The 17,939-nt window shown below is 39.1% G+C and overlaps 1 protein-coding gene and 1 pseudogene across 12 annotated transcripts in view; one reads left to right on the top strand and one right to left on the bottom strand.

Annotated features, from left to right (window-relative positions):
* Window positions 1-17,650, bottom strand: part of ALMS1 (ALMS1 centrosome and basal body associated protein) — a 208,891-nt gene extending 191,241 nt beyond the window's left edge. For 8 of the 12 annotated variants that reach the window (XM_044392227.3, XM_057308925.1, XM_026482898.4 and 5 more), the window contains exon 1: window positions 17,249-17,639. In XM_044392227.3, the coding sequence (XP_044248162.3) occupies window positions 17,249-17,572 (324 nt within the window). In that variant the 5' untranslated portion in view covers window positions 17,573-17,639. Of the gene's footprint in view, window positions 1-17,248 lie in introns of all 12 variants that reach the window. The other 4 variants (XM_044392250.3, XM_044392253.3, XM_026482950.4 and 1 more) reach the window with 2 other exon arrangements.
* On the top strand, window positions 468-550 carry LOC113247613 (U4 spliceosomal RNA; annotated as a pseudogene).
* Window positions 17,651-17,939: the final 289 nt, after the last annotated feature.

Raw genomic sequence — 17,939 nt, 5'->3', positions numbered from 1 at the left:
ACTTTAGGCCCAAAAAAGACAAACAGGTTGAAAATCAAAGGACAGATAAAAAAGATTTACTATGCAAACAATCAAAAAAGAGGTAGAGTGGCTATAGCAATATCAAGATGAAACATATTAAAACATAATAAAATGCCTAAGAATATATTTAACCATGGAGGTAAAAGACTTGGTACTCTGAAAACTATAAAACACCAATGAAAGAAATTGAAGACAGCACAAATGGAAAGATATTCCATGCTCATGGATTAGAAGAACCAGTATTGTTAAAATGTCCATACAACCCAAAACAATCTACAGATTTAATGCAATCCCTGTCAAAATACCAGCAACACTTTTCATAGAACTAGAACAAATAATCCTAAAATTTGTATGGAACCACAAAAGACCTCAAATAGCCAAAGCAATCTTGAAAAAGAAAAACAAAACTGGAGGTATCACAATCCCAGATTTCAAGACATACTGCAAGCTTTGCGCAGTGGCAGTATCGTAGCCAATGAGGTTTATCCGAGGCGCGATTATTGCTAATCAAGACATACTGCAAAGCTACAATAATCAAACAGTATGGTACTGGCACACACAAAAACAAAAACAAAACACCCACAAAAAAAAACAAAAAGAAACAAACAAAAAATCAACAAGAAAAAAATAATAATACAGAGACCAATGGAGAACAAAATAGCCCAGAAATAATATATTAATAATAAATATAAATTGATTATACGATCAATTAATGTTTGACAAAGGAGGCAAGAATAGCAATGGGAAAAAGACAGTCTGTTCAACAAATGGTGTTGGGAAAACTGGACAGCTACATGGAAAAGAATGAAACTGGACCACTTTCTTACACCATACACAAATAGTGTATGAAATAGGGGAAGAAGATTAAGAGCATACTAATCATGAAGAGCGCTGAGTAATGTACAGACTTGTTTAATCACTATATTGTACACCTGAAACAAATGTAATACTGTATGTTAACTATAGTGGAATTAAAATTTAAAAATATTTTTTAAAAACCTATTTAAAAAATTACTCAAGATAACAGGAACATTTCACAATAAGATAGTCAATCCACCAAGAACGTATAACAGTTAAAAATCCATACGCACCTAACATCAGAACCCCCAGTAAAAACTGAAAGGAAAAACTGAAAGAAATGAAGGGAGAAATGGACAATTCAACAATAATTAGATTCCAATACTCCATTTTCAAAAATTGCATAGATATTCTGTGAATGATTCTTGGACATTAAAAAAACAGAGCAAAAGTCAATCGTTTTCCTATATACCAGCAATCAACAACTGGAAACTGAAATTTAAAAAACAATACCATTTATATTAGCACCCCCCAAATTAAAGTACTTTGGTATAAACCTAACCAAGTATGTACAAAATCTATATGAGGCAAACTATAAAATTCTGATGAAAGAAATCAAAGGGAACCTAATTACCATGTCCATGGTTTGGAAGACTCAATACACCTGTCAATATGTCAATTCCTCCCAACATGATGTATAGATTCAACACAATTCCAATCACAAAATTCTAAGCAAATTACGTTGCAGGTATTGACAAACTGATTAAAAGTTTATAAGGAAAGGCAAAAGACCCAGAACAACCAACAGAAAATTAAAGAAAACAAAGTGGGAGAGCTGATACTACCTGACTTCATGACTCACTATAAAGCTATAGCAATCAAGACAGTGTAGTGTTGGCCAAAGAACAGAAAAATTGATCACCATAACACAACAAAGCCCATAAATCAACCCAGAAAATATAGTCAACTAATCTTTGACAGAGGAACAAAGGCAGTATAATGGAGCAAAGACAGTCTTTTTAACAAATGGTGCTGGAACAACTAGACATCCACAAGCAAAAAAATGAATCTAGACACTAATTTTACATGCTTCACAAAATTTAACTCAAAATCAATCATAGATGTAATTGCAAACTGGGAAATTATAAAAACTATAAAAATCGTAGAAAATAATATAGGAGAAAACCTAGACCACCTTGGGTAAGATGATGAATTTTTAGGTACAACACCAAAGGCACAATCCTTGAAAGAAATAATAAATTAGACTCATCAAAATTAAAAACTTCTGTTCTGCGGCACCTGGGTGGCTCAGTCGTTAAGCGTCTGCCTTCGGCTCAGGGCGTGATCCCGGCGTTATGGGATCGAGCCCCACATCGGGCTCCTCTGCTGGGAGCCTGCTTCTTCCTCTCCCACTCCCCTGCTTGTGTTCCCTCTCTTGCTGGCTGTCTCTCTCTCTGTGTCAAATAAATAAATAAAATCTAAAAAAAACTTCTGTTCTGTGAAAGACAATGTCAAAAGAATGAAAAGCCACAGACTGGGGAAAAAATATTTGTAGAAGATGTATCTGATAAAGGACTATAACCCAACATACACAAACCTTAAAATTCAATGATACAAAAACAAACAACCCAATTAGAAAATGGTCAATAGCTCTGAACAGATACTTCATCAAAAGAGATATATATCTGGAAAACAAGAACATGAGAAGATGCTCAACATCATATTATCATTAGGGAATTGCAAATTAAAATAATGAGATCATCACTACACAACTACTAGAATAACCGAAATCCCAAACACTGACAACACCAAATGCTGCTCAGAGTACAGAGTAACAGGACTCTCATTCATTACTGAATGATGATGGGAATGGAAAACAGTCACTTTGGAAGACAGTTTGACAGTTTCTTACAAAACTAAACATACTCTTAGTATACAGTCTAGCATTCCCTTAAGCCAAAGCCTAATCCAAAACAAGGCCTTAACTCTTCAATAGTATGAAGGCTGAGAGAGGTGAGGATGCTGCAGAAAAGTCTGAAAATAGCAAAGGATGGCTCATGAGATTTAAGGAAAAAAGCTGTCTCCGTAACAAAAGTGTAAGATGAAGCAACAAGTTCTGATGTAGAAGGTGCAGCAAGTTATCCAGAAGACCCAGATAAGATAATTAATGAAGGTAGCTACACTAAACAGATTTCCAATGTAGACAAAACAGCCTTATGTTGGGAAAAGATGCTATCTAGGACTTTCATAGCTAGAAAGAAGTCAACACCTGGCTTCAAATCTTCAGAGGACAGGCTAACTCTTGTTAGGGACTAATGCACATGGTGGCTTTAAGTTGAAGCCAATGCTCATTTATCATTCTGAAAATCCTAGGGCCTTTAAGAATTATGCTAAATCTACTCTGCCTGGACTGTATAAGTGGATACACAAAGCCTAGATGACAGTACATCTGTTTACAACATGGTTTAATCAATATTTTAAGCCCACTGTTGACAACTGCTGCTCAGGAAAAAAAAAAAAAAAAGATTCAAAATATTACCACTCATCGACATCGCACCTGCTCACCCAAGACCCTTGATGACAAGACTAATGTTGTTTTCATGCCTACTAGCACAACATCCATTCTGCAGCCCATGGATCAAGGAATCGTTTGGACCTTCAAGTCTTATTATTAAAGAAATACATTTCATAAGACTATAGCTGCCATAGATAGAGATTCCTCTGATGGATCTGGTAAAACTAAATTGAAAACCTTCTGGAAAGGATTCATCATTCTAGATGACATTAAGAACATTCATGATTCATGGGAAGAGGTCAAATTATCAACATTAACAGGAGTTTGAAAGAAGTTGATTGATTCCAACCCTCATGCATGACTGTAAGGGTTCAAGACCAGTGGAAGAGGTAACTGCAGACGTGATGTAAATAGTGAAAGAACTAGAATTAGAAGTAGAGCCTGAAGATGTGACCAAATTGCTACAATCTCATGATAAAACTTCAATGGATGAGGAGTTGATTCTTATGAACAGGAAAAGAAAATTCTTTTTTTTTTTTTTAAAGATTTTATTTATTTATTCAACAGAGATAGAGACAGCCAGCGAGAGAGGGAACACAAGCAGGGGGAGTGGGAGATGAAGAAGCAGGCTCATAGCGGAGGAGCCTGATGTGGGGCTCGATCCCATAACGCTGGGATCACGCCCTGAGCCGAAGGCAGACGCTTAACCTCTGTGCCACCCAGGCGCCCCAGGAAAAGAAAATTCTTGAGATAGAATCTACTCTTTGTGAAGATGCTGTGAAGACTGTTGGAATGACAACAAAGGATTTAAAATATTACATAACCTTGTAATGGCAAGGGTTTAAGAGGTAGTGGCAGGGTTTGAAAGGACTGACTTGAATTTTGAAAGAAATTCTGTGGAGGGGCGCCTGGGTAGCTCAGTTGGTTAAGCATTCAACTTTTGATTTCAGCTCAGGTCATGATCCCAGGGTCATGAGATGGAACCTTGCATTGGGCTCTGCACTCAGCAGGGAATCTACTTGAGGTTCTCTCTCCTCTTTTCCCTCTGCCCCTCCCCCCTTCTCTCTCTCTCTCTCTCTCAAAATAAATAAATAAATCTTAAAAAAAAAATTCTACTATGGGTAAAATGCTATCAAATAGCATGTGATTGTTCAGCAGAGAAATTGTTCATCAATGTCCCAAACTTCATTGTTCTCTTATTTTAAGAAACTGGCCACAGCCACACCAGCCTTCAGCAACTACCACCCTGACCAGTCAGCAGTTACCAACATCATGGCAAAACTCTCTACCAGCAAAGACTACAACTTGCTAGAAGCTTAGATGATGGTTAGCATTTTTTAGCAATAAAGTATTTAACTAAGGTGTATACATTGTTGTTTTAGACATATGCTACTACACACATAACAGACCACAGTATAATGTAAACATAACTTTTATGTGCACTGAGCAAACAAAAAGTTCCTTTTACTTGCTTTACTGCGATATTCACTTTATTATAATGGTCTGGAACCGAATCTGCAATATCTCCAAGGTATGTTTGTACGGTCTGTTCAATTTTTCAACTTTTCCTGCTTAAATTTTCTGTGAATCTAAACAATGAAGTCTGTTACGAAAATAACAAAAACAAGAGAGTCCTGGTTCAGCATGCAAGGAGTTAGAAGTCATCACTCCCACAACAAGGACAAAAACAACAAGGCTGAACAAATTGAAAACCAACAATTCTTCTCACATCCATTAGAGAACTGAAATGAAGGGCAACCACAGTCCCAAAGACCGGAGAAACAGACAAGCAGATATAGAGAATTACAATCTACTGAAGCCAAATCCAAGGAGTAGACACCACCATGGAAACCAGAACTAGAGTAGGAAAACCTAAACTTGACAAAATTAACAACTTGCTAGAGGCTCAGGGTGCACAACCCTGAGATTTAAAAACTCCAAGGAGGGGGCGCCTGGGTGGCCCAGCGGTTAAGCGTCTGCCTTCGGCTCAGGGCGTGATCCCGGCGTTATGGGATCGAGCCCCACATCAGGCTCTTCTGCTATGAGCCTGCTTCTTCCTCTCCCACTCCCCCTGCTTGTGTTCCCTCTCTCGCTGGCTGTCTCTCTGTCAAATAAATAAATAAAATCTTAAATAAATAAATAAATAATAAAAAAATAAAAATAAAATAAAAACTCCAAGGCAACTCAGTCTTAAAGGGGCCACCACATCTATGAGTTTTACCTCCAGGATCTGTACCGGGTTCCCATAGATCAGAGAAAAATCTTCTTCTGCCCGGCAGAGGGGAAAAGCAGTCATTCTGAAATATACCCAAGTATTCTGTTCTTAATAAGACCTGCCCTCAAAAGAAACTATTTTACCAGAGCCTAACCCACTTGGGTTTTACCAGAGACTAAGAGACCTAGGGGAAGGGAAATAACTAACTCCAGCTTGCTCTGACCTTCAACATGGGCATAAAGAAATATCCAACTCCAGCCCCCTTTTAGCCTTCCTGTCTCACTTAAAAGGAAGACAATGAAAACCCCAGTGAAAATCACAGCCCAGGGGAAAGACTGAGACCTAATAATAGGACTACAGAACACTTCCCCCCCACACACACACACCTTACTGTGTCAATAGGGGTCCTGATAATAATAAGCGACTATAACTGAAAGCACATCTCAGACCTTATTTAAGAACAAATCCTTAGAGAAACCCAAAGATAACAGAGGAGACAAAAACAAGGTCACCAGAGGAAATTTTAGCCCCTGACACGTAAAGCCACAGCAAACAGTAAACACAATCTCACCTCTAGCCAGATAAATATAAAACTTCACACTAAAGGCCTATTTATTTCAGTTCCTTTCATATCATATTTAGTAAATATCTGACTTTGAACAAAAAATTAAAAGACATACTAAAAGACAAAAACAAACAAAAACAGTTTGATGGGACAGAGCAAGCATGAGAACCAGACTCGGATATGGCAGAGATGTTGAAATTTCAGTTTGGGAAGATAAAAAAGTTCTGGAGATGGATGATGGTGATGGTTACACAACAAATGTGTAATGCCACTTAAAAATGGTTAAAATGGTAAATTTTATGTTATGTATATTTTATCACAATAAAAAAAAAGGCAAGGAGAAAAAAAGAAATGAGCTATCAAACTGTGAAAAGAGATGGAGAAAACTTAAATGCATATTGCTAAGTGAAAGAAGTCATTCTGAAAAGGCTATATACTGTATGATTCTAACTACATGATTTTCCGGAAAAGGCAAAAACTATGGAGACAGTAAAAATATCACTGGTTACTAGGGTTTCAGAGGAAGGGACAGAAGGATGAACTGGTACAGCACAGGGGATTTTTAGAGCAATGAAACTATCATGTATGATTCTGTAATAGTGGATATATGATATTATACATTTGTCAAAACTCATAGAACATATCAAGAGTGAACCCTAATATAACCTACGGACTTTAATTAAAAATAATATATCAATATTGGCTTACTAATTGTAACAAATGTAGCACACTAGTGCAAGATGTTAATAATAGAAAAAATGGGGAGGGGGAGGGAATATATAGGAATTCTGTACTTTCTGCTTAATTTTTCTGTTAAAAAAAAAAAAAAAAAAAAACAACTCCCAAAAAGTCTTTTTTTTTTTTTTTTAAGATTTTATTTATTTATTCGACAGAGATAGAGACAGCCAGCGAGAGAGGGAACACAAGCAGGGGGAGTGGGAGATGAAGAAGCAGGCTCATAGCGGAGGAGCCTGATGTGGGGCTCGATCCCATAACGCCAGGATCACGCCCTGAGCCAAAGGCAGACGCTTAACCACTGTGCCACCCAGGCGCCCCCCAAAAAGTCTACTTTTAAAAAAGGATAGCCACCTTGACAGAAGACCAACAAAGAAATTTAAGATGTGAATTCCACCATAAACAAATTAGATCTACAAATATAATAAACATTTCCCTCCCAGAGCGGCAGAATACACATTCTTCTCAAGCACCCATGGAACGTTCTCCAGGATAGAACACATGCTGGGTCATAAAACAAGCCTCAAGTTTTTAAATAACTGAAAACATGAAACGTTTATTCTCCAAATAAAACGGAATAAAGGCAGAAACTGGTAACAGAAGGAAATTCAGTAAATTCACAAATGGGTGGAAATTAAGCAACAGACTCTTAAATAACCAATTGGTCAAAAAAAAGAACTCGCAAAGAGAATTTTCAAATATTTTGAGATAACAGAAATACTACATACCAAAATTATGGACTGCACCTAAAGCAGTGCTGAGAGGGAAATTTATGGCTACAAATGTGTACATTACAAATAGAACAAAGATCTCAATCAATAGCCTACCCATGCACCTTAAACTAAAAAAGAGAAACCTAAACCCAAAGAAAACAGAAGGAAGAAAATAAGACTAAAATAGAAATAAATGAAATAGGGACTCTTAGGTGGCTCAGTGGGTTAACTGTCTGCCTTCGGCTCAAGTCATGGTCTCTGGGGTCCTGGGATTGAGTCCTGCATGGGGCTCCTTTCTCAGCAGGGAGCCTGCTTTTCCCTCTGCCTGCCACTCCCCCCTACGTGTGGGCACGCATGCTCTCTCTCGTTCTCTCTCTCTCTGACAAATAAATAAAAATCTTAAAAAAAAAAAAAGAAAGAAAAAAAATGAAATAGAGAATAGTGAAAAATCAATGAAATCAAAAGTTGGGTCTTTGGAAATATTCCCAAAATTGAAAATCCTTTAGCCAGACTCACCAAGAAAAAAGACAGTACTCATATTACTTAAAATCAGAAATTAAAGAGGGAATTTCATTACCAATTTTACAAAAATACAAATAAATATAAGGAAATACTATGAAAAACTACATGTTAAGAAATTTGATAACTTGGAAGAAATGGACAAACATCTAGAAAACACAATTACTGAAACTGATCCAAGAAGAAATAGAAAATCTGAAGAGACATATAGCAAGGAAAGAGAGTCAATTAGTAATTAAAATACTTCCCCAAAAGAAAAGCCCAGACCAAGATGGTGTAACCTAGCAAACAGTCAAAAAATTATTAATGCCAAAGAACACTTTCAACTCATCTTATGAAGCCAGGTAATACCGGTAAATACAGGTAAAACATCACAAAAAAAACTTCAGACCATTACCTTGGGACTATAGATGCAAAAATTCTTTTAAAAAATACTAGTAAATTAGTGTGTGTGTGTGTGTGTGTGTGTGTGTGTGTGTGTGTATGTTTCTGTATCCTACAACATATAAAATATTTATACACCATGATGAAGTAAATTATCCCCAGAATGCATGCTTGGCTTAACAATCTAATATCAATTAATACACCAAATAATAGAATAATTTGACAAAATCTAATACCTTTTCATGTTAAACAATATTCCATAAACTAGGAATAGAAGGAAATTTCATCAATCTGATAAGGGAACGTACAAAAAACCTACAACTAACATCATACTTTCAGTGAAAAAATTGGATGCTTTCCCCCTAAGGTCAGGAATAAGACAAGGATATCCGTTTTTACTAATTCTATTCAACATTGTACTAGAAATTCTATCCAAGGAAATTAGGCAAGAAAAAATAAAAAGCATTCAGATTGGAAAAGAAGAATGAAACTGTATGTATTCACATCTGACATGGTCTTATATACAGAAAATCCAACGAAGCCCACTAACAATCTATTAGTACTAATAAACGAGTTCAGCAAAACTGCAGGAGACAAACTGAACATACAAAAATCAATTGTCTTTTTTATACACTTGCAACGAACAATTCAAAAATGAAATTTAAAAAAAAAATCTACTTACAATAGCACCAAAAAGAATAAAAAACTTAGAATAATTTAAGGAAAAAGGTGTCAAACTTATACCCTGTAAAGTACAAAAAAGTATTGAATATATTTGCAAAAGATCTAAATAAATGGAAAGATATCCTATGTTCATGGATCAGAAGACCTAGTGTTGTGAAGATGGCAATACTCCCAAACTGATCTACAGATTCAATGCAATTCCTATCAAAATACCAGCTGGCTTTTTTGCTGAAATTGGCAAACTGATCTTAAAATTCATAAATAACCGCAAGGAACCTAGAATAGCCAAAAAATCTTGAAAAAGAAGAACAAAGTTGGAGGACTCACACATCCTCATTTCAAAACTTACTACAAAGCAATGGTAATCAAAAAAGTGTACCATGGCATAAAACTGGACATATGGGATAATGGAATAGAATTGAGAGTCCAGAAATAAACCCATACATCAAGGGTCAACTGATTTTCAACAAGAGTGCTAAGACCATTCAGTTGGGAAGAACGGCCTCTTCAACAAATGGTGCTGGGACAACTGAGTAGCAACATACAAAGAATGAAGCTGAACATTTTCCTCACGCCACATACAAAAATAACTCAAAACTGATCAAAGTTTTAAATATAAGAGCAAAAACTATAAAATTCTTAGAGAAAACATAGTCATAAATCTTTATGACTTAACATTCAGCAACACTTTTTTTTTTTAAGATTTTATTTATTTATTTGACAGAGATAGAGACAGCCATCAAGAGAGGGAACATAAGCAGGGGGAGTGGGAGAGGAAGAAGCAGGCTTCCCAGCAGAGGAGCCTGATGTGGGGCTCGATCCCAGAATACTGGGATCACGCCCTGAGCCCAAGGTAGACGCTTAATGACTGAGCCACCCAGGCACCCCTCAGCAACAGTTTCTAAGATAGGATACCAAAAGCATAAGCACCAAGAGCAACAACAAAAAGATAAATTAGACTTCATCATCCCACAGACTGGGAGAAAATACCGTAAATCAGACACCTTATTTTAAATTCACACTGTGGAAAATATGAAGACTATATAAAGAATTCTTACTGGAGTGCCTGGGTGGCACAGCGGTTAAGCGTCTGCCTTCGGCTCAGGGCGTGACCCTGGCGTTCTGGGATCGAGCCCCACATCAGGCTCCTCCGCTATGAGCCTGCTTCTTCCTCTCCCACTCCCCCTGCTTGTGTTCCCTCTCTCGCTGGCTGTCTCTATCTCTGTCGAATAAATAAATAAATAAATCCTTAAAAAAAAAAAAAGAATTCTTACAACTCAACAGCAAATAGACAAATGACTAAAATAAAAATGAGCGAAGGACCTAAATGGACATTTCGCCAAAGAGACATACAAATGGCCAATAAGCACAAGAAAAGATGCTCAATATCATAAGCCATCAGGGAAATGCAAATCAAAACCACAATGAGATACCATGTCACATCCACCAGGATGGCTACAATCAAAAAGTCAGATAATTACACAGCACCTGGGTGGCTCAGTTGGTTGAGCATCTGCCTCCGGCTCAGGTCATGATCTCTCTGGGTCACGGGATGGGGCCCTGCAACTGGCTCCCTGCTCAGCGGGGAGTCTACTTCTCCCTCTCCCTCTGCCCCTCCCCCCTGTTCATGCGTGCTCCCTCTCTCTCTGGGTGGCTCAGCCGGTTAAGTGTTTGCCTTTAGCTCAGGTCATGATCCCAGGGTCCTGGGATCGAGCCTCGCATCACGCTCCTTGCTCAGCAGGGGAGCCTGCTTCTCCCTCTGCCTGCTGCTTCCCCTGCTTGTTCTCTCTCTCTCTCTCTTTCTGACAAATAAATAAATAAAATCTTTTAAAAAAAAGTAAGATAGTAAGTGCTGACAAAGATGTAAAGAAATTGGAACTTCCATACACTGGTTGTAGGAACGTAAAATAGTGCAGCCATTTTGGGAAACATTCCAGGAAGCAGTTCCTCAAAGGTTAAACTACATGTCCAGCAATTCCACTCCTAGATATATACCCAATAGAAATGAAAACGTGTCCACACAAAAACTTGTACACAAGTGTTTACAACAACATTACTCATAATAGCCAAAAGGTAGAAACAAAAACCAAATATTCATCAAGTGATGAATGAATAAACAAATACAATATATCCATACAAGTGAATTTTATTCAGCCACAAAAGGAATGAAGTACTGATCCATGCTATATACATGGATGTTTCCTGAAAACATTATGCTAAGTGATAGAAGCTAGTCAAAAAAGATATATTATTCCTTTTATATTAAATGCCCAGAACAGGCAAATCTAAAGAGAGGAAAAAGTTGATTAGATTAACAGTTGATTAGAGGAATGGAAGATGGGAGGACACCTAAAATGTACAGGGTTTGGGGTTTTTTTTTGAGGTGATAAAAATGTTCTAAAATTGACTGTAATGATGGTTGCACACATCTACTAATATACTGAAAACCACTGAATTATGTATTTTAAATTAAGGATAAATTGTATGACATGAATTATATCTCAATAAATCTGTTGAAAATGTTTTTAAATAAGCCAATTAAGCATTTAAACAAAGCACTCAAGTAAAATAAATCTAGGGAAACAGTAAAAGATGAAAACTCAAATTAATGTATTAAATGATGAAAAGCAATAGAATTAAACTTGAATCCAAGAGCTTTCCTTCAATGAAAAAAGAAGCAAAATAAGTAAATCCTTAGTTAGATCAAGAGAAAAATAAAACATAGTTACATAAAATCAAGAATGAGAAATGGAAATAACTACAGATGCAATGGAAAAAGTAAAGAATACTGTGTAGCACTCCATTATAATTAACAGGAAATTCTTGCTAAAATAATTTTCTACAAAAATCATAAATTACCAAAATTAACCAAGAAAAGTGTGTCTATATAAACCAAACCCTAAAAGAAACCCAGAGGCAAAGTAGTTTCACTAGAGATTATTTTTCAAACATGCAAGAAAAATTCTTACATTTCTTAAACTGTTTCAGGGCACAGAAAAATAAAAATCCTTCTAGTACTTTGTATGAAAATGGTATAATATTGATGCTAAATTTGACAAAGACAGGTTAAGAAAACAATTTTTTTAAACTTAAAACCACAATCATTTATAAAATATCTGCAACTAAAACCCAGCAATTCCATAAGAGAAAAACACACTATGGCATAGTTTTTATCCTAGGAAAACAAGAAAGGATTAATATTAAGAATAAAATATGTATTAACAGGTCAAAAAAGATAAATTTACACTGTGGACAAATTTGGAGATGGGGGCAAAAAGGTAAGAAAGGGTTCAGGCCTGTTTTCTTCTATGTAATGATAACCTGACGGGAGGGTGCTGAACATCCGCAAGGGCTATAGAAGAGTGAAGATGTGTAAGAAGCTGGAGGAGGAAACATACAAAGATTTCCAAACACTGTTGATGACCCAGTTAGAAGTTGGAGACCAAGAATTTCTGGTAATACCAATCCACATAACCGAATTATTTTCCCTAGCACAGCTCAGAAATTTAAATTTAGGAATTACAAGGAGAGGTGTTTGAAATGATCCATGTTGAATGGTCTGCAGGACCAGCGTTAAGGCCTACACAGTAAAGGCTCTGAACCACTCACTTCCCTGAACTCTTAAAAAGACTTGGTTGTAAGGCTGGGCACACTTTGCTCTGAATTTACACAGTCCCATGCCTTAGCTCAGTCTCAGGAACAGGACTAAAAATCACTACCTTACGCATTACCATTAGTACATCCTTATGATCTAGTAAGAGATACATAAGTGAAGCAAATTCTTACTATTTTGTCATTTGAGACTAGACTGAATGAAATTAATATTTCCTATCATTTGGTCTCATCCTTTTAATACACTGCATTAAATACTACATAACAGGGGCGCCTGAGTGGCGCAGTCGTTAAGCGTCTGCCTTCGGCTCAGGGCGTGATCCCGGCGTTATGGGATCGAGCCCCACATCAGGCACCTCCACTATGAGCCTGCTTCTTCCTCTCCCACTCCCCCTGCTTGTGTTCCCTCTCTCACTGGCTGTCTCTATCTCTGTCAAATAAATAAATAAAATCTTTAAATAAATAAATAAATACTACATAACAAACTCATCTCTAAATGGCGCAGTTGGTTAAGCAATGGAAGGACTCTTGGTTTCAGCTCAGGTCCTGATATCAGGATCCTGAGATGGAGCCCCAGGTCAGGCTCCATGCTCAGTGTGGAGTCTGCTTAAAACACCCCCCACCTCTGTCCCTCCCCGCACTTGCATGAGCATGCTCTCGCGTGCTCTCTCTCAAATGCGCTCTCTCTCTCAAATGAATTGAGAAATCTTTAAAAAAAAAACTAAGATTTTATAGTTTATAAATATCTAGCAAGACACATATAAAGTTTCTCCTTTAAACATTTTCCAACTTATGCCAGTAAATTTTAATGTCAGTGAACTAAAGGAAAAAAATCTTAATACTCTTTATATCATCTTAAAACTATCTTTATGGGGCACCTGGGTGGCTCAGATGGTTAAGCGTCTGCCTTCTGCTCAGGTAATGATCTCAGGGTCCTGGGATCAAGCCCCACATCGGGTTCCCTGCTAGGCGGGGAGCGTGCTTCTCCTTCTCCCTCTACTGTTCCCCCTGCTTGTACTCTCTCACTCTCTCTCTCAAATAAACAAATAAAATCTTAAAAAAAAAAAAAAACTATCTTTAACACAGAACACCATCTATACCTTCATATATTCTCCAAGGTAGAGAGGAAAAATATCAAAATATTGATTTCTTTCTCAAAAAAAAAAAAAAACAAAACACTTCTGGGGGAAAAAAACACTGGGCTCTAAGAAGCAAGATTTTTATTACACATAGATACTGTTAAATGGGATAATAGGGAGACAAACCATGAGAGATTCTTAATCATAGGAAACAAACTGAGGAATGCTGGAGGGGAGGAGGATGAGGGGGTAAGATAACTGGGTGATAGACATTAAGGAGGGTCAGTGATGTAATGAGCACTGGGTTTTATATAAGACTGATGAATCACTGAACTCTACCTCTGAAACTAATAATGCACTATATGTTAATTGATTTAATTTAAATAAATTTAAATAAACTGCTATTTAATTTTATTTGATCATTTGTCTTTAATTGTTCCTTCTCTTAATTGCTCTATTTTAGGTTCACAGTTCAGTTAGGTGGAATTATGGTGCTGTTTTCCTGTGGTGAGTGCCTTTTAAATAAAATCATTTAACAAAGGGGGAAAAAACAGGATAATAGTTTTTCACATTGGCTTTAATAAGAGTTAAAGTGGTTTAATACACTCTTCCTCTAGGCTTAGAGATATAAATTTAAATACTAATAGTTATTCAAATAAGAAGTCATAGAACAAAATAAAAGTTAGGAGACCTCATCCACAAGAATGGCTTTAATTATGGTCTATATGCAAATAACTTACAAGTTGAAATTTCCAACCCAGACTTCTTATCTCCAAAAACAATCTTTTTTTTTTTTTTTTTAAAGATTTATTTATTTGACAGAGATAGAGACAGCCAGCGAGAGCAGGGGGAGTGGGAGAGGAAGAAGCAGGCTCACAGAGGAGGAGCCTGACGTGGGGCTCGATCCTGGAACGCCGGGATCACGCCCTGAGCCGAAGGCAGACGCTTTAACCGCTGTGCCACCCAGGCGCCCCTCCAAAAACAATCTTATAAACTTAACTCTAATCTCAACCAATCCCATCAACCCCTCCCTCCATAGCTCCCACCATTAACCTGGCCATATCTCAATGTTTGACACAACCATTCATCCAATAATCTAACACACAGACACCTTGTTGCCTTCCTGTTCCACATCTAATTCATTATTAGTGTAGTAAAAATGTAAAATTAATGTGTAAGTGTGATGATTTTACCTCTTTTTTTTTTTTTTTTTTTTTTGAGAGAGACCAAGAAAGAGCAGGGAGGAGGGACAGAGAGGGAGAGGGAGAAGCAGAGTCCCTACTGAGCAGGGATTTTTTTTTTTCCCCACACATGGCTTGATCCCAGGACCTGGAGATCACGACCTGGGCCAAAGGCAGACGCTTAAGCAAGTGAGCCACCCAGGTGCCCCTACCTCTTAAATATTTCTTGAATCAGTCTACTTTTTTCTATATCCACCAACACTTTCCTGTTCCAAAATATTATCATCTTTTGCCTGGCAATGCTACAATGGCTTAATAATTAGCATCCCTGACTTACTGCCACTTCCCACCCCATCCTGCTATCAAAGCTGTTCTCTACTGTGCTACAAAGTGATCTTTCTGAAACACAAATCTTATCACTGAAAATGTTTTAAACATTTTCCAAATGTCACAATTCCATTTAAACAATTCCAAAGCTCCAGAGATAGAGCCTTTATCCATATTGGCCTTTGGTTCCCTGGAAATGCCATGTTCTCGCAAACAGCATCTTTACATGTGCCTTTCCCTCAACTGGGAGATTTTCTCTTCCCTTAGTCTTCAGATCTTAGCTCTATCAGAACTTCCTCAGGGAAGCTTTCCCCTGCTTCACTAACAAGGTCAGATACCTTTACCATATGCTTTCAAAGTATATTAGCACATAGTTTTACTCTATGTGGCCCACTAAATTTTGTCTGCCTTCTTCTTACATGAACACTAGAAAGGCAGAGATTTTAAAAAAATGTTTGGGTTCACCAAGATTCCTTAGCATCCAACACAACGCTGTGAATGCCCATGGTGACTGCTCAATGATAAGTGCCCAATGGAATATTTACCAGGCAAAACAATAACTATTACTCTTTAATGATCAACAGTCTATAGCATTAAAGTCCAAAAGAACTTTCTGTGATGATCAAACTATTATATATCTGCACTGTGCAATAATGTTACTAGTCAAGTGTGGCTACTGAGCACTTAAAAAGTGGTTAGTACAGGGGCGCCTGGGTGGCACAGCGGTTAAGTGTCTGCCTTTGGCTCAGGGCGTGATCCTGGTGTTCTGGGATCAAGCCCCACATCCAGGCTCCTCTGTGATGAGCCTGCTTCTTCCTCTCCCACTCCCCTGCTTGTGTTCCCTCTCTCACTGGCTGTCTCTATCTCTGTCAAATAAATAAATAAAATCTTTAAAAAAAAAAAAGTGGTTAGTACAACAGAGGTACTGAATTTTAAATTTTATTTAATTTTAAATAAGATGTAAAGAGCCACATGTGGCTAGTGATGACTGTGTTGAACAGCACAGGTCTAGAAAAAGTCTCTGTCTTTTCACTTGTACTTTGTTCACTCTGCACAGTTTACATCTTGTCTATGGAGCAGTCCTAGACAATAAACACTAGGCTTCTTTTGGTTCCCACGACGTGCCCTGCACACAAGAGAAACTTAATAAATGTCTGATGATTTGATATTCAAACTTAATAGCAAACCTTTTTTTTTTTCTTCCTGAAAAGCTAATGAATTAAATATAGTTATTTTCAAAATGGTCTTCAGGGGCCGACCATAAAATCAGTTCTTTCTCCATTTGCTTCCTAGTTTTCCAGAGGAACTGCAGCATAAGCCTTCTGCTACCTACGGGGAACTCCCCTTTCTTGCTACAAACAAGGGTCCGGAGAAGCAGCCTCTGGAGACTAATCATGTAGTGTCCATAATCCGCACTACTACCTCAAGGAGAGCCCTGCTCTTCAGGCATACTAATCTCTGTCTCCCCAACAAGACAGTCCCTGGAGAACCACTCTCTCCTCTCCAACCAACGCCCTTTTCCCCTCCAGTGGAGCACGAGGAGCCCCGCCTCCTCCCCAAAGCTTTGCTTAACCACACCCACTGGGAATACGGACTCTCGAAACAGCTGGTGTAATTCAAAAGGCCCGGGACCCAGAGAGAGAGAGAGAGAGAGAGAGAAACAAGAGAGGTCTCCGCCATAAAGAAAGGGAGACTTGGCGTAGTCAGCCAGAACCTGGGCAAGAGTGGAGGCCCAGGACGAGAGACGGCCCCTACAAGCCTTTAAAAACGCGCTTATCTGTCCGACACCGTGACCCGCAGCGAGCAGGAGGCAGCGGGGCAGAGAGCAGGCCGAGCGCGCAGAGACGCCCAGTCACCGTGCCCGACGGCTCAGCCCCCATCTCTCCCCGGCACGGCTCACCTTCTCCGGGCCGGTCAGCTCGTCCTCCGAGTAGCGGTGCCTCGGGAGCGACGACGGAGGCAAAGGCCCGTCAGGGTGCGCCTGCAGCCAGGCCTTGGCCTCCTCGTCGTCCTCGTCGTCCGTACTCTCCCGAGGCTGACTCTCGTAGTTAAAGTCCGAGTCCAGCTCCCGCCTCTCCTCTTCCTCCACCTCCTCCACCATCACCACCTCGTCCGAGTCCAGGTTCGCCCGCTCCTCCGCCTCTTCCGCCTCCTCCTCTTCCTCCTCTTCCTCCTCCTCCTCCTCCTCGAGCTCGCCTGGCCATGGTAAGTCCTCAGGCTCCATATTGGTGTCTCGCTCTAGGAGGCAGAGGAGGAGGGGGAGAAGGGAAAGGGGAGGAGGGGAGGGGAGGAGAGCTGACTGGCGGTTGCGGCCGCGCGCAGGCGCAAAGACCGCCACCGCCTCGCGCCCCGCGCGATGCCGCGCGGACTGGGCGGGGCAGGGAGTGAAAGCGCGCGTTGCTAAGGACGCCCCGCGGGGGCGCAGAGGTGTGGGGGGCGGGGTGGCGGGGGGGGGGGGGGTGGCGTCACTCTCGTCACCCGCTGGGATCCCGCTCACAGTACTGAAAGCTCACAATAAACCCGGACTGGGCTCCTGTCGAGGGAGGGGAGAATTTAGTCCTCGGCTGGGCCAGGTCAAAACTGAATTTTGC

Source organism: Ursus arctos, unplaced genomic scaffold, assembly GCF_023065955.2.
Source record: "Ursus arctos isolate Adak ecotype North America unplaced genomic scaffold, UrsArc2.0 scaffold_8, whole genome shotgun sequence".
Taxonomy (NCBI): Eukaryota; Metazoa; Chordata; class Mammalia; order Carnivora; family Ursidae; genus Ursus; species Ursus arctos.
Note: the sequence above shows the minus strand (reverse complement) of the source record. Positions and strands in the feature narration are given on the sequence as shown.